This window comes from Sphaeramia orbicularis, chromosome 8, assembly GCF_902148855.1.
Source record: "Sphaeramia orbicularis chromosome 8, fSphaOr1.1, whole genome shotgun sequence".
Classification (NCBI taxonomy): Eukaryota; Metazoa; Chordata; class Actinopteri; order Kurtiformes; family Apogonidae; genus Sphaeramia; species Sphaeramia orbicularis.
In genome coordinates, this window is record NC_043964.1 from 3,199,225 (window position 1) to 3,227,054 (window position 27,830).

At 37.1% G+C, this 27,830-nt stretch overlaps 1 protein-coding gene and 1 long non-coding RNA gene across 5 annotated transcripts in view; one reads left to right on the top strand and one right to left on the bottom strand.

Annotated features, from left to right (window-relative positions):
- Positions 1 to 27,830, top strand: part of mybpc2a (myosin binding protein Ca) — a 92,706-nt gene that overhangs the window by 16,507 nt on the left and 48,369 nt on the right. Inside the window, exons 2-9 of one of the 4 annotated variants that reach the window (XM_030142201.1) lie at positions 9,471 to 9,506; positions 9,700 to 9,708; positions 9,851 to 9,871; positions 18,746 to 18,760; positions 19,444 to 19,527; positions 19,664 to 19,812; positions 23,835 to 23,952; positions 24,192 to 24,240. In XM_030142201.1, coding sequence (XP_029998061.1) covers positions 9,471 to 9,506; positions 9,700 to 9,708; positions 9,851 to 9,871; positions 18,746 to 18,760; positions 19,444 to 19,527; positions 19,664 to 19,812; positions 23,835 to 23,952; positions 24,192 to 24,240 — 481 coding nt within the window. The remainder of the gene's footprint in view (positions 1 to 9,470; positions 9,507 to 9,699; positions 9,709 to 9,850; positions 9,872 to 18,745; positions 18,761 to 19,443; positions 19,528 to 19,663; positions 19,813 to 23,834; positions 23,953 to 24,191; positions 24,241 to 27,830) is intronic. The other 3 variants (XM_030142202.1, XM_030142203.1, XM_030142204.1) reach the window with 3 other exon arrangements.
- On the bottom strand, positions 1,795 to 27,652 carry LOC115424777 (uncharacterized). The gene is made up of 3 exons (XR_003936135.1): positions 27,424 to 27,652; positions 18,622 to 18,754; positions 1,795 to 2,014 (listed from the first exon to the last, which is right to left on the bottom strand). It is a non-coding gene; the product is annotated as an uncharacterized LOC115424777 (long non-coding RNA).

Here is a 27,830-nt window from a genome sequence, read left to right on the forward strand (position 1 = left end):
TCCAATTTTTGGCTCCAATATTTTATAAAAATGTATTAATTTTGGGATGGCTCAGAGCAAGAGTATAATTTTTTTTGCATTTTTCTGAGGTCATCATTGGGCACATCCTGGGGGGAACCATGTCAACATTTCTCTTGTATTGTTGGATCTAAAAAAGCTGGTACCAAAATAAACCCGTTTCATAGAGGCACCCATTTAGCCTTGAAATTGTCTGCAAATTTATGGACAGTTTAGCCTCACAGCCTCTGTCAGACAACTCCAAACACAAGACAGTAGCAGAGTAACTCAGCAGTCATTTGAATGGCAAATATGAAATATTACTTTATATTCCTAAATTTTGAAGGGCTGGAGGGCTGTCAACCCTGCAACATATTACAGACTAAGAGAAAATCAAGATATTAAAATAAAAATAATCTACAAGAAATCTTAGAGGTTGGCAAAAAATCCAAACCAGAGCTGTAGCTGTTAATTGCAAATTATTGTGTTTTTTCCTTTACTTCTGTGGTCAGTGTTAATTATTACAAGCTACAAATTCTCTGTGCTTTTTATTAATTTCATGCTCAGTACTGAAACTATGTTGATCTGGGTCATTGCACAAAAGAAACAAAAAGAAAAAAAAGTAAAAGATGAAAAATATAAAGGAATAAATCCAAGTAAGATGAGTGACAGATGAAATTTTGAATCACTGATCACATAAATTTCCATATTTTTGATTGATATGGTCCACATTGATCTCTTTCTGTGCTCGTTGTGATATTTTGCAGGATCTGATGTGATGAACCTGAAAAACATTAGCAGGAATCTTTGTTTAGTGACCTTACATGTAAAATACAATCTGTCAATCATTATAACACCAAAAAATGTCATTAAGGAATGGAAAATATGGAGTTGGAGAAATCTGACAATGCCAACTGCAGGTTAAGAAAATATAGGCCTAGTTTTACTTCATATATGTCATGACTGTTTCAGAGCGTGAAACTGTGAATTAAATATGCATAAACTTGTAATCCAGTGAATTATATATAGAGCTTTATTTGCCGTTTAGTGAATGTTTAGAATGTAAGTGCCTATAAGAGCCTTGAATAAAATAATGCATACATCTTTTGCTATTTCTGATCAGAATAAAAGCCCCAGGCACAGTTACTGCGCTGCATATTAAATTTAAAAGCCAATGAATACCTTTGTAACCCATAAGAATTCCCTTTATGTCTCATTTAAGATAATATTTCATTCACACAGTCATGATCATGTAATCAGTTTATGGTCACATGCGTATTTCATGGTATTAGTGAAGTCATGTGATGCGAAAAAGATGCAGGTGATAAGCTTTTGGAAATAAAATGCCGTCTGTGATTAATGATACAAATAGTAATCCGCTGAGTAATGTGTGTATTTACAGGGTAGTATTGACAGTAGCAGAGTCAGCGAAAACTGAGTAAATAACATCTTTCAACAACCACCTCATGTGATATTTGTTAAATATAAACGGTGTGGATCTCATCTCCCCCACTGAAGAACCCAATCCTCAGGCTCTTAAAGCAAGGCTTCATGCCATCCTTGACCTGCATTGAACCCTCTCATTCTTCTTCTCTCTCCCCCGTTTTAGTTTTCGCCTCTTTGCTCTCCATCCCGCTCAACTCTGTCTTTTTTTTTTTTTCTTCAGAGGAAAGCAGAATCAGATTAAAGTAGGACAAAGAAATGGTGGGACGAAAAAGTGCTGAGAGTAGGGATTTGCATTAAGTAAAAAGATAGAGAGAATAGAGACTGCAAGAGACATTATCCATTTAACAGATACCTGGAAGACAGGGAAACAGACGGCTGTAGAGTGGAATTATCTAGGCCAGAGACGACGGCGATGAAGCGTGGACAGTAATGAGTGTGGCAATAGATCCACACGTCAGCTGCACATTACCCTCACTGTGGAACGTTTAAGGGTCTCAGTTATCGCGGTTGTGATTGGAGGATGGACAGGCCTGGGACACAGAAGAGTTGACAGCAAACCCTACAAAGTGGCCTGAAGGAGAAATAGGTCACATATGGATAATTAGAGCAAAAAACTTCTTTAAAAAGCTGCACTAGGCAAGATATAGTGAGGGAAAAAAATGCTGTTATCAGTCCAAAAATCAAGAGGTACAGCAAAGTGGAACTTCACACTAGCACTAATTGAGATCCTGTAGATTTGGCCTATCTGCTCAAATTAACAGAGAAACTTTAAGTACTCAACCATTTCTAAAAAAAAAAAAAAAACTTACAGATGGGTGACAAATTAAAAAAAAGATCTAATGAGAGTGGTCTCAAGATGTCCCCATCCACAAGGGGAAAAGGGAAAATGATGTAATTCATATGCTCTGGCCTTCACACTCACAAGATCTCTCAGCCCACCCAAATACCTTCACCATCATCATCATCATCATCATCATCATCATCATTAGGGATGGGAATCGAGAACTGGTACTTTTTGAGAACCGGATCCCAGTAGCTCGATTCCATGGAATCGTTTGCCTGCCTGCTTAATGATTCTGCTTATCGATTCCACCTTTGTTGCGTATGCGTGATGACATCACGCGTACGCTGCATTGTTTTGGTCAGAACGTAGCCAAAATGATGTTGAGGCAGAAACGGTCTAAACAGACCACACCAGGTCCACTGGAACACTGTCAAAGCTTCCATGTCTTCCAAAGGGTGGAATCCCTCCAATCTGCTCAAACATTTGTCCACAGCATGTGAATCATTTACAGGAATGTCACGTATTTGATTCACTACTTAACGGCGCTTGTGAATGTAGCAACAGAGTGAACACTGGGCCCAGTTCCAGTTCCGGTGCGGGCAACAAACGTCGTACCCAAATACAAGTTTCCGAAGGTAGGGGAAAGGAAATGAGGTGCACAACAACGGGAGCCGAGCCGAGTCGAACTGGTTCAACGTAGTGCACATGCGGCAATAGAGGAATTAATAAAGAGTCTTTAGTTTCACTTTCACTGCACACACACCCCCAAACTGGGCCTGGCATCATCTGCTATTATTATTTGTACATACTGTATATGTTCTATTTTCTGTGCAGATGGAAATATAAAAGACAGTTCATGCAAGCACACCTGCTTGTACTCTTTTATTCCCTCACCCAATAAGAATCAATAAGAGAATCGATAAGGAATTGGATTGATAAGCAAAATCGATAATGGAATCGGAATCGTTAAATTCTTAATGATTCCCATCTCTAATCATCATCATCAAAACACCAAATGAGGGAATATATCTTGTTAGGGCGGCACATGGGGGGCAGTTGTTGGCATTGTCGCCTCACAGCAAGAAGGTCCTGAGTTCAGTTCTAACACCAGGAACCTTTCTGTGTGGGGTTTGCATGTTCTCCCCATGTTTGCATGGGTTCTCTCCGGGTACTCCGGCTCCAGTCTGCTGTAGCCAGTCGTTTGTCCTAGCGAGGTTGCCGTAGCGAGTCGTAAAAGATGGTGTACAGAGATAAATGCTTCTATGCATGCACGACTTACATCGTCTGGAGACTCAAATCGACCCTCGACACTGTTCACCGGTCATGCGTCAGACATATTAAGTCTGATTCCCACAGTTTCTCAACATATCGGCCATTTTGTATGAACATGATCCATTAACTGTGTAAAGACCTACACCTATTTTTGTGGCCTTCGCTAAGTGACTTATCACCATTTATTATAACGTTATCCTCTGAATTTTGCATTTTTCAGTGAAAACTAGGTATTTTCCAATATTCAATTTACTGATCATGTAGATGTTGTTAAAAGCTTGGAGTAAATACAGAAGTTATTATATCAAAGCAGGGAAAACTGAAGAAAAAGTTTTTTTTTTTTAAAGCAAAATGGTCCACAGCCATGGTCATTTCTCAAACTATGTTGGTTTTTATTGGTGAATCAGTGTTGCAGAGGATGATGATGTTTCTGTGTTCACTGTGGAGCCTCATGGGTCAGATCTATTTACAATAAAAAGCTGAGAAACTGCATTTTAACTGAACTGTTTAAATGCATTGATAGGATTAGTGGTTGAGAAGTTATTCAATAGATGCTTTTGGGTGCACCTGTTTGAGTTGTTGAAGGTTAAAGGTGATTATATTGTCTATATATATTATTATATTTCAGGAAAATGTGTGGAAAAAAACCTGGAAAAAAATTGGAGGAGTTTTATGAGTGAATGTTTGGAAAGTGACACAGTTTTGTACCGTCATTCTGGGTTCATTTTATAAACTCTAATAAATAAACTAAATTTATTCCAAATACATTGATATTTGATTATTATATTATTTATGTCACATTCTAAACACACATTGTTTGAAATTGATAAATGCAGGTATCTATGCAAAATACATGTGAATATAATGTTAATATTATTTGTATGTTGTAAATATTGTAAAAAAAAAAATGTATATGATATTGATAATTGAAATAAAAAAGGTTTAATTTGATCTTTACTTTTGATGTCCGTCCGTGACAATGCCATTTGTCAAAACTCTTGCTATTTAAGTATAGTCACATATTTTTTTCCTCTAACCAATTATTAGGTTGTAAATTAGAGGATTTAAGGTATACACTAAATACATTTTAGAATGAAAATGCCATAGGAACTTCACTTGTGAGAACTTTGTAATTCTTGCAAAAAATAGACTGTGATTTTTTTGGTCCATCTGTGACACAGTAGTTTTTAGCTTACCGGCCGATAGGCTGTAAGCTATTGTCGTCATGCAGCATCTGGCGGTGGCGGCGTCTATCGTCGTCTGTCGTCGTCTGTCATCGTCTGTCATCGTCTGTTGTCATCTGTCGTCCGTTACAAAACTTTCAATCGTCTTCTTCTCCGAAACTACAATTCTGATTGACTTCAAACTTGGTATACAGCTTCTTTATGAAGATGTCAACAAAAGTTGGTGAATTTATTTGGATCTGGATCTGAATCTGGATTTGGTGCGACTTTGAAAAATTTCCCCATTATAAGAGATAGGAAGTGGATCGAATAGCCTGTGGTATGTCTGTCCATCACCTAACCCTCTGGACCACACAGCCCCCCCCTAAATACCATGATAGATGACCCATCTTGAAATACCATATTTTCATTCCAAAGGCATTCAGGCACCCTTTGCTGCATATATCCTTTATCCTATCCTTTATATATCCTTTATATACATATCCTTTTTGCCATATACACCACCTCACTGGGTCAGATCATCCACTCACACAGCTTCTCATATCACTGCTATGCTGATGATACCCAGCTCTATCTGGCATTCCCACCTGATGATTCCACAGTCTCAGTGTGAATCTCAGACTGTCTCTCTGACATATCTGCATGGATGAAAGCCCATCACCTTCAGCTGAACCTGTCCAAAACTGAACTGCTGGTCTTCCCAGCTAAGCCAACCATACAGCTGGACATCTCCATCAGTACTGACTCCTTATCTCTGGCTCCTACCAATGTAGCACCAAACTTGGGAGTCATGATTGATAATCAGTTGACCTTCACAGATCACGTTTCCTCTGTCACCCGATCATGGCCACTGTCACCAGTCACAAGTGTTTGCTCCTGGAGGATTCTGTTGTGTTTCTGTAAATTGGCTTAGAGTCTGGTTTTGACCAACTCTATATATAAAGTGTCATGAGATAACTTTTTTGTTGTGATCTGGCGCTATATAAACAAAATTTGATTGATTGAGTGATTTGATTGGTTTTCCCCTGTAAGTCGCTTTGGAAAAAAGCATCTGCCAAATGCATAAACATAAACATATAGATCCTTAAAGTCCTTCCATTGTTATTTGATGGTTACATACTTTGAGATATATATTGCCAACACATTTCACTACAATTTATGACCAAAGTGGACCTATGGTAAGTCAATCAAGCCATTATTGTATGCACATTGTTTCCAGAATAATATGTGTGAAACACTTGTTTAATCAAAGCCAGGTCTATCAAAGAATAAATCCCGATCGTCCATGCTTTCAACTTGGGCTGTTTCTGCAATAGAATAAATCTGCAGAACTGGGTGATAATAAATGGCATCTGGAAACATTTCCCAAAGCTTTTAATTTGGCTGGTAAACTACAGGGCCATTGGTCCTATTTTTGATATTTTTCATTTAAAAATATTTGGAACTATCTTTTGCCCTTTGAATATGTTTAAGATGGCATTTAGACCTTTACAATTTTGTGGAATATTTGTCTTAAACTTGTCAGGTTCCAAAGTTATAAATCCAAAAGTAGTGGGTTGTCCATCTGTGACACCCTTGACCTCACCCATTAGTAAAAATACGGTATTTATGTAGCGGTAATGCTGTGATTAAGACTCAGTTCGGTTAAGATTTTCTACAGGAGGACAGTCTCTTTACAAATGTTGTAGAACACGCAGAGCAAGTGTTTTGTGCAGTGAAACAAGGACTCACCACTGTTTGACTTCTTCCCTCTTTTGTCTGTTCACCTACCTTTTGTGCATATAAGCGCTCTCTATGCATTCCTACATCACTTCTCACCCTTTGCTTACTATTTCTGGGTATTCAAATGCTTTTTTTTTTTTTTTTTTGAACACTTACCTCTCACTGGCACTTGGTGCTGCTGACACAAAATGCTCCTTGAACAGCCTTAAATATTTTCTCTGTGTGGTATTTTTGATGTTGAATAATCATTTGCATTTTCTCTCTTTGGTCGTTTGCATAAAATCTTTCACTAGGGACATACACAAAAAACCTAAAGCTCTTCCCACATATCCAATCTCAAACTTTAAGCAACCTAAATGGAAAAAATAGGCAATACTTAGCAGTAAAATGGCTATAAATTAGATATGAAAGAATAATCCTGATAACATGTATAAAATGGCTGCATAATCATCCATAGAGGTGATAGCTATGACCTTGACGGTTGCAAATATTTTCACAGAAACTCAATTTACAGCGCACAAAATGTTGCTAGAAAGTAACAAAGAAAAATGCACAGTGATTGCAGAGAATCTCACTGTCTTGCTTCTTTGTAGTGAGACAGGGTAAAAAGATCTTTTGTTTATTATAGCTCACCCATGATGTTGTGTCATCATATACAGTATTCAAAGCATGATGTCAAAAAAAAAGAGGTTGTCAGGTTGAATTTAAATTAGGCTATTTTTTACCACCTCAGAGAAATTAGCAAGTCTAATCTCCTCCGGTTCCTCAAGGTGTTTTTCCAGGTTAGCTTGTAACCATAAATATTAGTTTTATTTATGATGCTTTTGCAGAGCTTACACTCATTTTTAATACAACAGAAATAGTTTGCGTCAGGTTTTCCTCAACCAAAATGACAGGTTCAATCAGTGTGGTTAAGGTTTGTTAAAATGTCATATACCTTTCCTCAGGTCCAAAGCAGTGAATGTAAACTCTCATCGGGGGATTTGTATCGATCTGAAACTTGGAACTGCTCCATGATCAGAAAATGAATAAAGCTGTGACCATGTATCCATGCAATTAGTGGATCTTTTGCCTCTAAGTTAGCTTCATTGTCACAGAATAAAATCCTGTGTCATCATTAAACAAAAGTCGTATTCATCTAGTCTCTCTTTCTGTATCGATGCTGATTTTATACTGTGACAGTACAGGTCAGGAGTAAAGGCTGGTCAGTCATCTGTAAAAGAAAATGAAATAAAATGTGCTCAGTGATACAGCACAAACTGTCCTTACACCTTCTAAAGTGTCTCACACAGATTTGTCTCAACATGTCTCAACGAGTTTGAGAAATAATATTGACCAATGAGCATGATTTTATCTTACTTGCTTGTCATACTGGGGATTTGAAAGCATTTATTAGCATTACAGCAGATGAAAACTTCCCTCTCATTGTACTTTTTTTGGATGTGAAACTCATACACACACAAAAACATGCACACTTTTAGAATATGAAGGTTATTGGCTATACAATCGAACACATGTGAAACCATCAGGATACTGTTTCTGCGGTGCCATGTGACATTTATTTGACACTACTTGTCTGCCTGACATAGCATTGCTTAATAAAACCTTAATAAAACCCTCTTTTAAACTGTGTCATTTTATGTCAATGGTACTTTAACTTTTTCTAAAACAAGATGAAATCACAGTGATAGATTGATGGAAAAAAGTCTCAAGGTCTCCATTACTCAGTAACAGAAACTTTGAGACTTTTGTCTGATTTAGATGTGTGGGATGAATGCTTCAGCAGAAATCTGGCCTAAAGAAAGTTTTTACTGCCTGGTGCGTCATGGATCCCCTCTTGGATTGGAGTGCTGAGAGAGGCATTAACAGATTCCTGCCTGAAAAACAAACCTTATCCAAAATAGAAGCGTTGCCCCCCACCAGTATGCCAGACATAGTGTGCCAACCCTCAGCACAAGCAGAGTGACAAGGCCAAGCCTTGATATCTTAGACCCACTGTCGAGTAGACTCATGAGACACTTGCTCTAAAGTGCCAGTTGTGGCCTGTTGTTGGTGGTCTGGGGAAATGATAGCTGTCAAAATGATGTCCTCATTCATTTCTGTGGCTGGGCTCTTTAATACACTCCACTGCCTCATCACTACCCTCCTGGCACAGTAAGACACTGAAATCTTTTCAACATTTAAACAGGGGGTCTAATGGGGGCACAGACCTGTAAAATTATTGAAATAGATGGCTTCAATGTGAATGCTGCCAAAGTTAAATTATTGCGTGGCTGTGCTTTAGTTTGGCAGATAGAAACTCCAGCCTAATCTGCTATCTCATTAGATACCCTTGAGCTTCTAAAGTAACCTAGATCTGGGATCCTGGAACTTTGATGTACTTATCCTATCAAAAGCATTTTTGTCTTGAGGCCGACCCTTTCAGAATTTTTTAAGCCCAATTATTCATTATCATCTCTGAAAAATTTACTTATATTTATCTCAGCCTCACTGTTTCTGTAAACCATGCCTCATTTGTATCATGCAGTATTCCCCCGCTGAAATCCAATATTTCTTCTTTTGCCGAAGGCAAACCCCACGGAAATCAAGACGAATTGCACAAAGCATTTGCTTGAATGTAGTTTCCCAGTGCAAGCACTTGGGAATGTGTATTTATGTTATTTATATGAAACTGTTTATTTACATATATATTTTTTCTTGTATTTTGAATATTTGTAAATGTGTCTGACATATATTGACAAAGATGTAAAATGTGCATCAGCTGTGTTGCGTCTTAAATTCACTGAAGGGATTTGTGTGCAGATTGTACAGCAAAAGGCACACATATAAAATGACTTGATAGCAGCAGAGATAAACAAAGCTATGAACAAGTGCCCTCAGCATATAGAAATTAATATTAGGTGTTGTCTCCTGAGGATTCACATCACAAGATGTGGCTCTTAGAACAGTTTACTGAGATTCAGCTTCTAAAGCTGTGGCTCTCCAAACGCTTTGCTGCTGGTGTTGTATGATATGAAATAACGAGGATGTTCAAATTAATTTACATAATTGTTGCTTAATTGCAGAAGCCCAGGGCGATAAGGCAGCAGCAGCCCCTGCTGGTAAGTGCTTTCATGACATCTGATCTGAGCCCACAAGCTGTGCTCCACAAATCCAATTTATTTTTGAGTTACGGATACAGTAATCATCTATTATACAGTTAAACTACAATCAGTGAAAGTTAAATACTCAAGTATAAGCTTCTCATAAGAATTATTTAATTTTCTAACACAGTCTTTTTTTCCACCTTTTCAGACAAAAAGGGTAAGAAAAACACTGTATTTTGTGTTTGTTTGTGTGGCTCATATAACTGTCTGTATCATCATCCTCCTCATCATCCTCCTCATCATCATCACTGTAATCTTCATCACCCTCATCCTCACACTGTGCATTTCCCCTCATTCAGAGGATCCAGAAGAAGAGGAGGGTAAGAAATACAACAGTTGAACGAACAAACACAGAAGTTGTCTACTTCTGTGGTGATGGGACTGGGTGTGCAGATGCATGATCCTTAAGCTGCTAGATGCATTACACACACACACACACACACACACACACACACACACACACACACACACACACACACACACACACACACGCACACACACACACACGCGCACACACATGCACACACATAGCACAGGATTCTTTTATTAGAACTGAGAATGTGGTATGAGTTTATTTTAAGTACAGAGGATGATAATCAAATTAGGTGTTTGGAGCAAAATAGAAGGTGTTTAATTTATGGGTGTGCTTCACACTTCAAGTATGCATACGTATATGTTTGCACTGTGTGTGTACGTGTCTCTATGTCTATGTGGCTTTTCTATTTTAGCTCGGGTAGACTTAATTCGGTAAATGCATCCGTACGTACACAGAAATTAATCTTTCACATTTGTCCTTCAGCTACTATTACCGTTATATGTAAAAGTGTCTCATTAGCAGTGTTATCATTACTCATTTAAATGATAGATGTGCTGACTACAGCAAAGCGCCAGTGAAAGCATCTGTAAACAAATTACAATTAGATTTATTTATAAAAGAAAAGGATAACTTAGTATGCCAAAAACTGAAAAAAATAAGTCAGATTTGTTGTAGTATAAATTGTTGTCTGGAAGAAATGTTACTGATATTGTGATATAAAGGTCACAGATTTTCCTATATTTAAGGATTCCCAAGAATTAAGTACTAGAGTTGAGAGACCTAGTGAGTGGTAAACATGCAGATTTTGTGAAATATGTAAATTTATTACCTCCTTTGGGTTATTTATGTAATACTGATTTGGAGTTTGTTTGTTTTTTATAAAAACTGCAATTGATATGAATAGAATGTGTGAAGAGTGTGGATATGTCTGATAATAAAATAAGTGTAATGGTACCATTTCTGTGCATGTGCAGTGGTGTGATTACACACATTTCTCAATGATTGTGCTATGGCGTGACTTCAAGTGTATGCAAATTTTTTGGATATCAGAAAATAAACCTCAAAACTATCCAAACCCTCATTTTTTTAACATAATGCCTGGCATAGAACAGATAGTGAAATGTATGACAGTTTCAGCAGTAATTTGTTGTGCCCTAGATTGTAGTTATATGTTTGTGGGGTCTGCCTATCTAGCAGGCAATACATATTTCATACAATGTACTTTTCGTACTGTTTTGTATGTGTAAGAAAGCATTCTGAGATAGATTGAGAACAGCAGATTGTTTCTCTCATTTTAGTTCACTGTGTGCCTAAAAATCCTGACCTTTCAAGTCCAATCCATAGTTGAGGGTAATGTATTCAGCTATATGTGTGGAATGGTTGTGTGTGGGTGTGGAAGCCTACAGCAGAGTACATGTCAGATGTATGAACTCTGAAAAGATACATTACATAAAACAGGTAAAACAAATACTGCACTGCCACATAGCGTGGTCTTAATACACTACATTCATGCATATGTCTGTGAGGAGGTGATTTTTGCAATTTATAACATTCAGTACAATATCTTATGAGAATGGACTCCCCTGAGAGTAAAACACACTTTTTTTTATTCAGTGTTTATGAATGTGTACACTTGCAGTTCACATTGTTGGATTAAATGTCATCTTACATTATGGATCAAACTTTAACAGAGGATATGAGCAAAACTGTGTGTACTTGTGTTTTTGTGTGCTTATATTTCAGCATATATGTGCCATCGCTGTCATTTCAGATGAATTATTACGTAAAATTTGTGTGGTTCGCTCAGGGTGATTAAATGCATGTGTGCGTCTGCAGGTGCAATGACGAGGTGGAGCAGTGAGTTACACAAATGCTGCAACTCCTTTTTGCTCACTTGCTGTTGTTAAAGGGGAACATGGCCACCCTAATTTTTCAGTGTTTGGAGGAAGAGACCCATTTCTAATACTTACCCTTTGTTTCATGACAGCTATACATTAGTAAAGGAATGGTGAAAAAGCTATTCCAACCAGGCAACCATTAATTGGTTTAACCCTCTGGTATCCGGGTGCACCTTTTAGGCACACTTTGCGCTTCATTTTAAAAAACTTCATATTATTTTTCATAATTTAAACAAGGTTAGAAATCAAAAGTTATTCATTTCTGCACGATCTTTAAAATTCTGGCCACCAACTAAAATGTGCACATTGTAAACAAAAGAAAATTACAAGACTAGCATCTGTCTGCCAAGTGTGCCTAAAACGCACTGTTTCTTCCATTTAATCTGTATGATTAGGACTGACCTTGATTCACAAAAATAAAATCAAATTAGAACAGAAAAATAAATCAATATATAATATTTCACAGTTTGATTTATAGGTGTGCCATTTTGGCACACTTGGTGACAGATGCTAGTATTTTTTAACATTTGACCTTGCACCAAAAATAATAATGCAAATTAACAAATGTCACTGTTAATCATTGACATATGCCAGGCTGCAAAAATCAAATAATATGTGATCCACTTTTTATATAGTATACTGAAAAAAATTAATCTTTTGTGTTTTTTGCATCCAAAAAAGTGGTTTGTTTACATTACAAACACGGCATTTAAAGGGTTAAAAAATGTGACAATTATTGATTTTTATTGATGGCTCAAGTTGATGAAATAGAAAAAAGTGTAAAAGAATTAAAAACAAACTGTATGAAATTTTTTTTGACATTATTCCACAAGTGTGCCAAAATGGCACACTTGGTGCTTAGTAAGGGCCTTTCTGGAGGGGGTACCGGAGGGTTAAAAGAGAAACAAAGAAAAAAAAAAAAAATAGGAGGAGACCTGATCTGAAAAGGGATGGTGAGGCCCACTCTACATAGACCAGAGGATAATTAGACCAAAATGTTACCATTCCAAAAATAAGTAGACCAAAACAGACTGATAAAGCCAGAACACCGTCTCTGGCAGCAGCATGATGTCCCACCAATTAATGAGCACTCACAGTTGAAAAGAGCAGCGATACATATCGTTTTTCCAACACCACAGTTTGCACTCTTTGTCTTGTCTTTGAAAACTAATTTCTGCTGAGAAGATTATGAAAACACAGCATGACTGAAACTGTTCGCTGTCATATCAGGTTCTGGGCCTGTGAAGAAGTGGTGGAATGTAGTTAAGTCACTCATAGATTTCAAGGGTTACGCAACAACAACAGTATGTACATCAAGGTTATTATTGTTAACGAAAACTAATGAAATGACAAAAACTAGAATTGTAAAAACATTTTCGTTAACTGAAATAAATAAAAACTATTATTAAAAGAAAAAACGATAACTAACTGAAACTGTATTGTGTGTTTGCAAAACTACCTAAAACGGATAAAAATTATGGATAAAATTCCCTCTGTTTTCGTTTTTGTTAATGTCTGATTGATATGAAATCGATTTATTTCACTCCAGCTACTTTAGCTAGCGACATCATATGATATTTAAGGGTCCATCACTTGTGTTCACTTGTGGTTTCCAGTCGTCTTCTGGTCCCCACTCTACCTGGAAACATGGAGACTAAAGCAGCAGAGTCCTGTCTGGGATTGATTTGAATACGACCACAGAGAAGAAGAGAAAAGAGACCACTGAACTACAACTAAACTAAAACTAAACTAAAACTAAGCATTTAGAAAATAACAAAAAATTAATAAAAACTAGTAAACCTGCTCTAAAAACAAATTAAAATGAACTGAATTAGAGAAAAAAAAGTCAAAACTAAATAAAACTAAACTAGAATGAAAAATCCAAAACTATTAGAACCTTGATGTACATACAACAAAACACAATAAGTATACTGAGAGACAAGTGCATTTTCAGAGGTACAGTATATGACAGATAGGACTGGATTTTGGTGAGTTTTTAAAAAGCAACTTTAACCCATAAAGACCCAGTGCTTCTTTTGTGTCAGTTCCTGAATGAATTTTCTTCTATTTCTACCTTTCTTAACTGATTTGTCACCAATTTCTTTTTATAATACTATCCTCTGTATTTGTATTTTTAGGTGTAAATCATATATTTCCCTGTGTTTAATTCACAAATCGTGTGGATGTTCATTAAATCTTTGAATAAATTCAAAGTTAATTATATCAAGACAGAGAAAAATGAAAAAAAAAAAAACAGAACTTTTTCAGCAAAGATATTGCTAACTGTGTGTTCATCCACTGTCATTGATCCAGCTTTTTCCATCCAGATTTTTACTGGTGAATCCATGTTGTAGAAGATGCCAGTGTTTCCATGGTAACTACAGAGCCTCTGAACATCCAAATGGGTCATATCTGACGACCGTGAAAAGACGACAAACTGCATTTTACTCCAATTATTTACATGTATTGATAGGATTAGTGGATCAACAGGATTTAAACAGTTTAGATCAGTAGATGGTTTGTGTTGCCGGTGGCTGTTTGGGTCTTTATGGGTTAAAACAACAACAACTTAACCGACTGACCTACTGTTTTGAAGCTCTTCCAAAGTCTGGAGGCCAAACTGATTTTTGAAGTCTTCACAGCCTTTGGGTTTTATGCCCTGTCCACACTAATGCAGATATTTAACTAAAGTGATATTTCTTTCAACATTTGTTGTTCTTGCCGACATGCAAATGCTGTTATTGTTGCAAAACCTGCACCTGAAACATCTAATCCAGGTGTATGTTAGTTTATGACCTGCAGCAGATAGCAGTCAATGTTATGGACAAATCCACATCATAAAAATGTACGTAGTAGTGTGGACGTAACGTTAATCTACACCAGAAGTGTCAAACTCATTTTAGTTCAGTTCCATATTCAGCTAAATTTGATCTGCAGTGTGCCAAACCAGTAAAATAATAACATAATAATACAGAAATAATGTCAACTCCAAACTTTCCTCTATGTTTTAGAGTGAAAAAATTAAATTTACATTATGAAAAGGTTTCCATCTACAAACTATTCTTTCAAAAGATGTGAATAACATGAACAAACTGAAAAAATAAGTGTAATTTTAACAATATTCTGCCTCAGTTTATCATTTACACATGTACATTATAACTTACAGATCACAGTGGATCTACAAACACACAAAACATTTAATAACAGGCAGAAAATTGTTAAAATTGTACTTACTTCTCTTAAGACATTTCAGGTTGTTCACATTTGTTCAGGTTATTCACATTTTTTGCAAAATTATACTTTTTTTTGGTGTAAATACATGAAAATATTTAAAGAGAAAAATTTGGAGTTGTCATTATTTAAATGTTATTATGATAGTATTTGACTGGTCCTGCCCATTTGAGATTGAATTGGTCTGAATGTGGAACCTGAACTAAAAGGATTGCTAATATCTTCAATGTAATTTTTGCATTTCACAAATTCATCCCAGGGGCCGGACTGGACCCTTTGGCGGGCCGGATTTGGCCCCCGGGCTGCATGTTTGACGCCTGTGGTCAACACCTTGGACTTCTCAGGGGAACCCATATGCATTTATTTAGAACACATGGGTTCCTCTAATAAAACAGGAACCAAAAGCCCACCAAATATTCAATATATAATATACAATATTACTTTTTGTCTTTATCCTCACAAGTAGGAGGTGGTGAGAATTATAACATCACACAAAATTTTTACTATACTGTGATGTAATTTTATCACAAAATACATTTTCATTTAAAATCTATGGTGTGCAGTGTTTTTAACAGTAATTTGTGAGGATTATACAGAGACATTATGAATGTTTGTCAGGAAGGGGATTAAACTGAAAAAACAAAAAAATAAGCCTTTGTTTCACAAAACATTTCCACCATGAAGAAATGACACAAACTAATTTGTAAAAACATACCAAATTAAAAAGAAATATTTTTGGATGAGGATCCTCAGACCTAAATGTGTCACCAATAATAAATTATTCCTGCACCCCTGTTCACTAAAATAATTTTATGATAGAGTTTAATTAATGAAGAATTCAGACCCAAGCATAGCATTTACAGTTCATGAAGACCACAGGGAAATGTTTTATAACGCATAATTCCATTGAAAAAAAGCAAAACATCACCCCTTTATGTAAGATATGGAAGCAGGACTTTTACTTGGAAGAAAGTATTTAGTACTATAAATACGCAATATAAAATAAATAATAATAATAATAATAATAAAATTTACTTATGTACTACTGGTATATTCGCTTAGATATGAGATCTGATTAGAATCTTTTTCCAATGCTGTGAAAACATGTACATTTTACAACAGCGCAATAGAAAACGGACAGTGTAAGCAAAAATCTAAATAAACAATCTCATCAGGAAAAGCACATAATTAGCGTTATTATTTATATCAGGTGTGTCGTTACGCTCATCACTTAAAAGCTTTTCAAAATGCCTGCAGTTTCCCTTTAAATTCTAATGTCATTTTTGTTGGCAGAGATTCCGCCTGCTGTGGAGGGTAAGCACTGACCTGGCTACATAGATAATGGCTTTACTCATCTCCTAAATAAAAGTCATAAATTTCAATCTAAGCAGGACAGCACAATTACTGCAGCTACAGCCGGAGTATGGCTCTCTATTATTATGTGTTTATGCACATTATGCATATGTATGAAAGGCTTCCATGTGATTATATCTGCATTAACACTCATTTGGTCCAGTTCATGTGCTTAACCTGCGCTTATTCTTCATTAACAGATGCCCAGGTTGCTGTAGGTAAGCGCTTTGCTGTGTCATCAGTGTGTGTGTGTGTGTGTGTGTGTGTGTGTGTTTACATGCAGTCCCAGCCTGTCTGGAAATATTATAGCTGCATCTGTGAATAGGCTTATACATTGTCTTTAATCTGATCTTTGTTGAACAGATTTTTCATTCATTACCATGCACACACACATCTCTGCAGTCTTAGAAGACAAAAGCAGCGCTGAGGGAAGTGTTTTAACCCTTCATTGTCTTCACGACTATCTCACTCTACTATATCAACTGTTTCTTTTCATTCAGTGAACAATGAGCCTAGGGATGGTAAGAAGACACAATACACTATTCCCCAGCCTGCTTGTGCTTTCTGTTTTCCCTGCTTGTTTCGTATTTTCCATCTTGTGCATTTATGTACTCGAGTATCTGTCACAGAGGGTAACCAGTTGAAAATATTCCTCTCTGAAGCCTGGGATTGCTCTGGTGATGGCTTAGGGTCACTAGTTTTTTCATTCAGTTTTATTACGATGACGATTTTTGCAGATATGTAACAGCGGTGTTATACCCCTTGAAGACACTGAGTTTAATAATAATCCCAGCAATAACTTTATTTATGTAGCAAACAAAGGTGACAAAGTGTCTCACAACCGATAGATAAAGGAGGAAGGATGAAAACTATGCAAAGACAGTTCTTAAAAGCAACTCCAGTCACAGCAAATACATCAGATAAAGTGTCAGATTAAAAGAGTTGACAGTAAAATAAGAAAAGGAACTACATATAAAAAAAAAATAAATGAATAAATATAAAAGTGTATGACAGTGTCTTAAATTCAGAATGTGATTTCAAAGTGAGTTGAAGTATAGTGGGCAGACTGCTTCCGCCAAAGCATCCAAGTGAAATTTTGGGAATGTTTTTAAGCGTGAAAATGAACTTTTCTTAAATGAATGGATCTGCTTTGTAAAAAGTGATATATCCTGTTGGTATTGTGCTGGGTATATATCAAAAGTGTGTGTGCTTGTACGACCTGTCAACATTACGTTATACATACATTATATGGCAATGTTTTGTTTTGTTTTTTGTTTTTTTCATTGACATAAATGCCCATAATGGATTTCTTCATTATTTCACAGGTGTTATATATTTATCTGCATAAACAGATTGAAGAAATTTGAGACTGAGTGTTTAAGTCTGGTGCTGAAGTGATGAAACATGGTGAAATTATAGCACTATATATCTTGCGTTACAGATGGAATAGATGTAGGTGTTGCTATTTTTACAGTTTTAATATCCTAACATCCTGTCTGGGCTGAAGTTTTTTGATGTGACCTGTTAAAACTGTCCATCCAAAATATAAATAGGGTCTGCTGATGAAGCATTTCAGTCATTAGGTTCATTACCCAAAATCCAAAACCTCACTTCTCAAATCCAAGGAGAGTGCATGAGAGTAATCTGACTTGGAAACCCTCATCTCAAACGCAGCAAGTGTCCAGCGTAACCGTATAAGTGTGTAAACATTCAAAAATGTCCCCCGGGTGCTATTCCAGGATCGGATTTACCCACTTAGCATTCTAAGTGAAACCTTTTAAATCATCCCGAACATCTGAACTTGGATCTGTCCTCAGGGGCACTTTTGATTAAAAGATCAAATTAACTGAGCCCATAAAAGCAGAGAGAGAGAGGAAGAGGCGCCGACAGTGTGGCTCTCTGAATTTATGGAAGCGCATGACCTATTTTGACACGTGACCCTAGATCCATTCTCTCAGCAACTTGTCTTGTCTCTCATGGGTCCTACTCACTCTGCTTGATTGGTTGTACCTTTATCTTTACCGACTGTTTGTCCATAACTGTTCTTTTCCTGTGAAAATCCCAGAAAGTAAGACAAGAGAAACCATTTATGTACATTAAGTTCAGTTAACAACCTCCTGACTTCAGCACATTTTTTGAACTTGATTGCCGAAGACATAACTCATTAACAGTTGTGTGATGTAAAGAGGATTTGTTAATTAGAGTTACAGAAAGAAAGATGTGTTTTTTGGAGTGTGAGAGTACATTGATTTAACGTGTGAGTGTTCCTCACCTGAAGTCAAGATTATCATTGGGCCAATTAACGCTTGTGTTCAGCAGCACAGAGCAGATACTGTACAGACTGATGTGTTCCCTGCTCTCTTTCTTTTTTTTTTTTTTTTCCCCCTTCGACGCAGAGTTGCCTCCTGATGGTAAGAGAAATGAATATGTTAGCATCTCTGTAAAGCATATCAACTGACAAGCAAACACCTTACAGAGGTTACATCAATTTACTTGCAAAAGAAACAAGGGAACAGATAAAAGAGCTGCTCATTTTTTATTGCCGAGATAAGAGTACACAGCTTCAGCTTATGTTCTGTCAGGGTGGCAGAAGATTGCAGAGAGTCAACCCTAATGTGATGTCTTCAAAGGTGATCTGAGGAGTTTTTTTTATTCCCTAGGGACATTCACTTCTAGGGGGCTTCTTGGTCGCCTGTCATTTGTCAGAGGGTCCCAAATGACTTATGCAAAGGCAATGTGCAAACATGCTGAATTGTTTTTGCTTCATGAAAAGACTGTTGCTCAGTATGAATTACTGTACATAAATATCTGATCCCTTAGAGCTTAAAAGATAGAAATGTCTGCTTAAGGGTTTTCAATATTTATCATTGAATTAGACCAAATTAGCTTTTCAAATGATCAGCAAAGCACTGCTTCGCTGTAAAAAGATTAAAGGACAGCTGATTTGGAGGTTTGCTTGGTCCTTCTCCTGTTGTCGTCAACCTTCTCCATGTTGTGTCTTCAGCCTTTTCACACCCATTTTGTATGACACCCATATCATGTTTTCCTGTTTTAATTTGTCTTCTGTGATCCCTCTATTCAACACCCATCACAGAACATGTGCCTGGGGAGGATTCTCAGATGTCGGAGCTCGGTGGCCTGTTCGTGCTGAAGCCAGAAAGTGTCACAGCAACAAAAGGTCCAAAATGACCATTGCCATAAAAATCCTGAACAACATCCAAAATTAAATGCATGATCATGCCAATTTCCAGCTGGAATATGAAAGCGTAATCTATTTTATTTAATTAGTTGTGTCTCATCTTTGTTCATTGCAGGCAAGGACATCACGTTTGTGGCTAAAGTCGACTCCTCAAGTCTGACAAGGAAGCCGGCTATGAAATGGCTGAAGGGGAAATGGTTGGATCTGGCGAGCAAAGCAGGGAAACACATGCAGTTTAAAGAAACCTATGACAGAAACACCAAGGTAAACAAGTGCATTAATTGTAAAGCTTTTTAAAAATTTGACAATTTCTAAGTGATTTGATAAACAATGTGATAATTTACCAACATCAGAATCAGAATCAGCTTTATTGGCCAGGTATGTGAACTCATACAAGGAATTTGGCTTCGGTTTTTACATTGCTCACGACATACAGTTCCGACATGAATCCAGAACAACATGTGGACCTGGACACAATATAGACAATATAGACAAACAGTCCACTAGAGACAGAGACAACAATGGGTTGAGATTTACAGTGGATTTACAAAGTAATATGTACAGAGTGCAACTGGAGTGTTTATACAGTGAGTGGGTGTGTAGGTCCGGTCTGTTAAAAATATATGTATATATTATTTACAGTGGGTTTTTACATTGTAATATGTACAGAAAGTGCAAATTGAAGTATTTATACAGTGAGTGGATATGTACAGGAATATAGTCTGTAAAAATATATGTTTATGTATATATATAAATTATTGTAGTGCAAATACAGTTTTTTATAAGGTGCAAATTAGACGGTTTTATAAATAGTTCCAAATATAAGTTTGTGAGTAGGTGAATTGGAGTCAGGGGGGTATTCACATTCACATTTTATTAAACTGCTGTTTTGTCATTTTTTATTTTGCTAATTGATGTAGTAGTGTACCTCATTTTACTTCCTGTAATATAATGCAATGCAATAGGCAGAAAAATTATATATCCTGTTTTCAACCAGGAAACATTCTCATTCAGATTAAAAACTTTTTAAAGACATGATCAGTCACCATGTTACATATTTATATGATCACCAGGCTCACAAGATCATCATAAACAACTACAAGCAGCACAATGTATTTGTACTGAAGAATCTATGTAAAATCATTTATTTTCTGGGTGCTACCAGCATATTAGCGTATTGTACAATGGCAAATTGTACCAGTCTATCAGTTTTATACTTAGATTTGTAGTCACTCTTCTGCCCCGCAGCACACACATTTATTTAGGTGTTTGCTTTTGGTTGATGCTTATATTTCTTGAGCGAGAGAATGACTGTAGTGCATACAGATGTACATTACAGATGGAAATTAGCACTGCTACTACAGTCTGGCATATTTACAGCTGCAGTTGTTGTAGATGTTCATTAATATGCAGTGTCCCTAATTAATAAATAAATAAAAATAAAAATTGTGTAATGAGGTTCATCATGTAGGTAGATTATGAGGTGGATGTACAGATTTGGCCACTGTAGTATCTACTTTTTGTTGTTGTTGTTGTTGTTTATTTAACCTTTACTGAACCAGATAAAATTTCATTGAGACAGAGATTTGTTTTACAATTGCGACCTGGCCAAGAGGTCAAGCAGCACAAACCATACCATAATGAAAAATAGGTTTAAATATTGGTGATAACAATCGAAAAAAAAAAGCAATAATTTAGTTATAACACAAAATAATAAGATTTTTAAAGTGCAATGTAGTTTAGGTCACCAGCATTTTTTCTCAAGCGCAAGATCTGATCGGGGTCACCAAACAATTTAAAAAACATAGGCACTGTCCAAAGGATCCTCACTCTCTAGACAGTAAAATGGTGTGAAAAGCTTGTAGTGAGATAAGTTCTGGTATTTTCAGCTCTAACTGAAGAGTGTTCCAGGCAAAACTGAAGACTCGCCCCCCCCATTTCAGTTCAGATCCTGGGAACCAGTAAATATCACATGTCTACAGGGCATAATGGCTATTGGTTCATTGAAGAAGAGTAGATAGGTACGATGGAACCAACCCAAGAAGAGCCTCATAGATCGGAAACAACCTATATAGTTTTGTGAGGGTCTTTGCCATCTTTCTCTTCCTTTTTCTCCCCCCTTCACTCTTTCTTCTCCTTCCCCCTGTTCCTTCAGGTCAGGTCCGGCATTGAAATGTGGTTCAACAAAACTCAAAATAAAGACAGTAGAATATCAAGGGGAGCCTCATGTACTTTACATTTACATTTATGCATTTGGCAGACGCTGTTTTCCAAAGCGACTTACAGGGGAAAACCAATCAAATCAATCAATCAAATTTTATTTATATAGTGCCAAATTATAACAAAAGTTCTCTCATGACACTTTACATATAGAGTTGGTCCAAACCAGACTCGAAGCCAACTTACAGAAACCCAACAGAATCCTCCAGGAGCAAACACTTGTGACTGGTGACAGTGGAAGGAAAAACTTCCCTTTAACAGCAGAAACCTGGAGCAGAGCCAGACTCCTGAAGGATGGACGAGTGACAGGACCAGTTGGGGTTAAAGAGAGAGAGTAAAGGAAGAGAAAAAGAGATAGAGATAAAGACTGGGGGAGAGGGGGAGAAGGGGGGAAGTAGGGGGAGACACATGGATGCAGTTGAGGATGAAGGCAGGAGAGAGGCAGGACCACAGCAGCAGGTCCAGAGATGATCCTGGGAAAACCTGTAATGATCCTGGGAAAACCTTTGTTACGCTCCGTCCGGGGGTTGCCGAGACGCAACATGGTGTGAGACTCCCCTCCCTCCATGTCCCTTAACAAACAAGAGCAAATTAAACAAATGACCAGCAACCACGTCACTGCAATATGAAATATTTATATACAAAAAAAGAAAAATTAAATCAGGTAGGGAATCATAATAATCTACAAACACAAACCAAGGAAACCAAAATCCATCAGTCTTACCTAACAAAAAACTTAAAGAGAAAGATCCCCTCCTTCTATAGCTGATTTCACAAAGTTCTAACAAAATTTACAAAAGGTTGGTCTGCACAGAGGGGGGGATGGAATGAGAGGAGTCTCCTGGGAGGAAGGAAGATCTGGCTTTAAATTTCCCAGTTCATCTGTGAGGCACCAATCAGAAGCAGCCAGCACACCAACACCACTCCTGCAGCTCATCCTCAATCAACTGCTATCTGTTTGGAGGGAAAGAGAACACACCCACACACAGAAGAGAACAGAAAAAACTACAAAAATACAACAGAATCACAAATGACAGCACACTAGAGAATCAACAAAATACTAACCCTTAACACCTTATTAATACATTTAACCCTTTCATGCATGAATTATGAAAACTTTAATCAAGATGTTTTTCCTGAGTGTTTTCAGTCCTCTTTAGGCATGAAAAAAAAACAAACAATGCGATTGAAAATTTTCTTATGAACCTATTTTTAATGGAGTTGCAAAAATGTCCACTCAGATGGACACCATGCGTTTAATTTTTGAAGCCAAGAAACATGTATTCGCTGATATACTGTGTGACAACTATGAAATAAAAACATTTTTAATGCTGCTAATCTGATGTTTTCTCACATTTTAACATACTCTAATACTTATCATTCCTCACTTCATGGAGGTAATATGTAAAAAAAAAAATCTGTTGAAACCTGTTCAGTACAGTCTAATAACAGTAACAAGCAATTGAGTTATACTCAAATATGTTAGTGCAGATCAGGTTTATCAAGAACAGCAAAGTTGCAGTAATGGTATGAATTGCAGAGTATGGTGGGATGATGCATGAGGGTCCACTGTGTCAGCTGATATGGAACTAAAACAACGAAACCCTTGAATATACAAGAGAACAGCTGTAGAATAACTGTCCACTGTAGTGACCACTGTGCATGAAAGGGTTAAAATGGAATGTCTGAAAGTGCTAGGACAGGAGGTGAAGTTTCCTTTATGAAGTTTCCCTTGGCAAAGCAAATTTGTTCAGCACAAAAAGGCAGCCAGACCACCATTCTGCTGTTATGATGCTGGACAGGACAGGTTAAAAAGAGAGAGAAAAAAAAAAGAAACAACCAATGGATGAACCTTCAGGAGCTCAGTGAAGGCCCCTCAGCTTTAGCTTCTGGTCAGAATCAGCAGATAGTTTGCCTTCAGACAACTGCTCCTGGTCAAACTTTCACTGGGTGCGTGTTTGAGGGCACGTACTGCATATCAGTGCATGCATTTGTGTGTGTGTGTGTGTGTATGCAGGTGATTTAATTGTGTGTATTCCTAGCGTATCATCCCCTCTCTCTGTCAGATCTACACTTACGAGATGAGCATCATTAAAGTGGTGGATGGAGACGCAGGTGGCTACCGCTGCGAGGTCACCTCCAAAGACAAGTGCGACAGCTGCACATTCGATATCTCCGTGCAGGGTAGGTCTAGAGACGGACACTTAATCACATTATTGTCATCTTCCATTCGGTGGATCCACCATTACTTTGTAACTGGCTTTGTCAGCCAATAACTCAGTGAGTGTAATGCACATTAGGTCTTATCATTTAGTGGCCTAGCGAGGTCATCAGTCCATTATTCCTGTGCTGCTCAAGCCTGCTGTGTAATGAATTAACCTAGCCATGCTCTCACCAGTCTTACTCCTTCTGTCTGCTTTCAGCTGTACAAGAGGAGCAGCAGGCCAACATCTTGGAGGCGTTTAAGCGATCGTGAGTGTCAGTGTCGGCGAGGGTCTACTCAACATGTCACCCGTCACACTGTCTCCCATATGCTCCTCTGTAGATCACTGCCTCTGGGCATCTGTCAGTCTCAACCGGTGTCTCTGCCCATGTGTCTGTCTAAAACCTCAGTTGTAGCTGGCTTTGCACGAGTCAGCCTCTTTGCCATCTCTTTCTCTCTGTCACATCTACACCTGGTGTCCCTCATGGTTTTGCACCTCATATATTTCATTGCATGTCTCAGTGGCGGTCTCTGAAGGGATGGTTGTGTTGTTGTTGTTTTTTTTTTACTTATTTATATGTAGGCTATCTGTTTCCCTCACTGTCTATTTCTATCTTTGCTTCTGCTCATGTGAAGTGTATCATTTCAGTGAGTCTGTCCCTTTTAAAGTTTTTCGACTTGTTCTCAGCTCGCGTACTGTATGCGTGCTGTGTGATCGTAAATCAGCCGACAGCACAACGACACCTTGACTCGCCATATTTGCAATCTGTGTTTAAAAATATAATTTCCTTCCCTCATTAGAGCTCAGGCAGAAAGTCACAGGTAAGATAAGAAACACAACATGAAAAAAGACAGCATCATATTGTGGCTTAGACAGGATGATAGTGTGTTTATTTAGAAATTGAAGGAGGGGGAGGGCAAGGCAGAGAGGTTAGTGTGATGAATGAAAAGTGAAAAGTTTGTTAAAACTCAAATATGTTGCTGGAGACAAAATAGATGAGTGTGTTCAGCATCTTGTTCTGTGGAGGTCATAAAGCTCAATCTGCACAATGGAGAATAATAATAATAATAATAATAATAATAATAATAATAATAATAATAATAATAATAACACTGGTCAACAACAAATTTATTGTTTCAGTTTTTTGAGCTGATTTAGGATCATTTTGGTGTGTTGAATCCAAAAATCACATTAATTTTGCTCAATCAGGTCAACTTTCTGAACTATGCTACATATTAGCTTTTTAACATTTTTGCTTACATTTATGGGCATTTTCACATCATATGATACAAACTTCTTTCATATTTCTCGCAATAAACGAGTTCTGAAGATTTTACTTTTGCCAATTTATGATTAATGTTTTTTTTAATATTACAGGTGAATGAAATGGCTTCGACTAGAAGATCTTGCAAAAATAAGCCTGACGTATTCTGCTACATCTGCGCTGAATACACCATTGTACCTAACAGGAATCCTGTTAGAAAATGATTTTTTTTTCTCTTAAAACCTATTTTGGGTGAGAACTATATAAAAAAATCAACTGATAAAGCCACAAAAATGTAACCAATTTTGTGAGAAGATCAAATTTTTCCAAATCAAATTAGCAAAAAAAACCTGACCTGATTGAGAAAAACAGATGTCATTTTTGGATTTAGCGATGCAAAATGGTCCGAATTCAGTTGAAAAAACCTAGACAACTTGCAAAAAACATTTTTTTGTAACCCAGTGTAATAATAATAACAACTTTATTTATATAGCACCTTTAAAAATTGAGAAGAAAAACAGAAAACAAAACAACACAATAAAAGAGATAAGTACAGTAAACACGAAAACATGACTAACTTTGAATGCATTGTAGTGGAGAGGGCAAAAATAACAGAACACGATGCTGTCAGATCAAAGCAAAATGAAGGAATGGAATAAAACAGCATCATGTATGTCAATATAAATGAATAACCAAAACAGGGTAAAATTAAATATTCAACATTAAAAACATTAAAAAGAGACAACATCACATAAAGGCAAGTCTGTAAAAATACGTTTTAAGAAGTGATTTAAAAAATGACACTGATTCCGCAGCCTTATCTCCTCAGGGAGGCCGTTCCAAAGTTGAGGGGCCCTGATGGAGAAGGTGCGGTCACCTTTCGAATTAAACCTCAACCTTGGAACAGCCAGGAGCCCTCCGCCTGAGGATCTAAGGCTGCGTACTGGCTCATAATTGACTAGCATGTCCGTTGTACAGGGTGGGGAAGCAAAATTTACAATGAACATTTAGTAGTTTTTTCTCAGCAGACACTACGTCAGTTGTTTTGAACCCAAACATATACTGATGTCATAATCATACCTAACACTATTATCCATACCTTTTCAGAAACTTTTGCCCATATGAGTAATCAGGAAAGCAAACGTCAAAGAGTGTGTGATTTGCTGAATGCACTCGTCACACCAAAGGAGATTTCCAAAATAGTTGGAGTGTCCATAAAGACTGTTTATAATGGAAAGAAGAGAATGACTATGAGCAAAACTATTACCAGAAAGTCTGGAAGATACTATTAAAGAAGAATGGGAGAAGTTGTCACCCCAATATTTGAGGAACATTTGTGCAAGTTTCAGGAAGCGTGTGAAGGCAGTTATTGAGAAAGAAGGAGGACACAGAGAATAAAAACATTTTCTATTATGGACATTTTCTCGTGGCAAATAAATTCTCATGACTTTCAATAAACTAATTGGTCATACACTGTATTTCAATCCCTGCCTCAAAATATTGTACATTTTGCTTCCCCACCCTGTATTGCTAGGGGCCAGGCCCATTCGGGTTTAAAAGTGATCAGTAAAATCTTAAAATCACTTCTAAAATGCACAGGAAGCCAGTGAAGTGAAGCCAGGACTGGGGTGATGTGGTGTCGTCTGTTCAAACCAGTGAGAATTCTGCGTGTTTTTAGACTGCAACTTTATGAAATAATGTCTCAGTACATCTGACAGGAGCTCGATTCAAACATATCAATTGGCTTAATTTCATTCATTATATCTTGGGATCATATTCCAGGCTTCAATGTGTGTTTAATGCCTGGAAAAGTCCAAGTGCCCCATCACATGCCCCGGGCAGATCAGACAGCTCTTCCTTCTCCATGTTGTCGCTTCACTGACTGGAGTTCAGTCTGTGAGCGTTTCTCACATCAAGAGGACCAGAGTTTCATGATATTAATGTGCATGCATATTATACGACACTACAGAGCCATGTGTGCAAGCAAGTAGAAGCAGTCGTGTTGTGATATTTTTTAAATTGGTGTCACTGATAGTTAAACAATTACACTTACAGACATTAGTTTCCAGACTTAAATATTTGCACATCCAAGTTTGCATTCAGTATAAATATGTACAACTCTGAATTTATTATAGTTGTTTTTCCCATCACTTTACATTAGTATCTGTATGCATTACTGTCACTTACATTCAGAAGAGCTGGAATCCAGTTTCTAAGTATTAATATTCCCTCATGCATCTACAGTTCATCTGCATTTTCTTTTATATGAAAGTTGAGTCTCAGTGCTCAGTCCAGCATCATGAAGGGGAGTTCATCACTGGAATCCATTGACCCCATTTTCATGTAACTTCACTTGAGCCAAACATGGTTCAACCGACAGTTTTTCATATCATCGAGCTTTCATGTAATTTCTAAAAAAAAACAAAAAAAAAACGTACTGAATCTAATCAAATCAATTTTTATTTATATAGTGCCAAATCATAATAAAAGTTATCTCATGACGCTTTACGTATCGAGTTGGTTGAAACCAGACTTTAAGCCAATTTACAGAAACCAACAGAATCCTCCAGGAGCAAACAGTAGAGAGTGGAGAC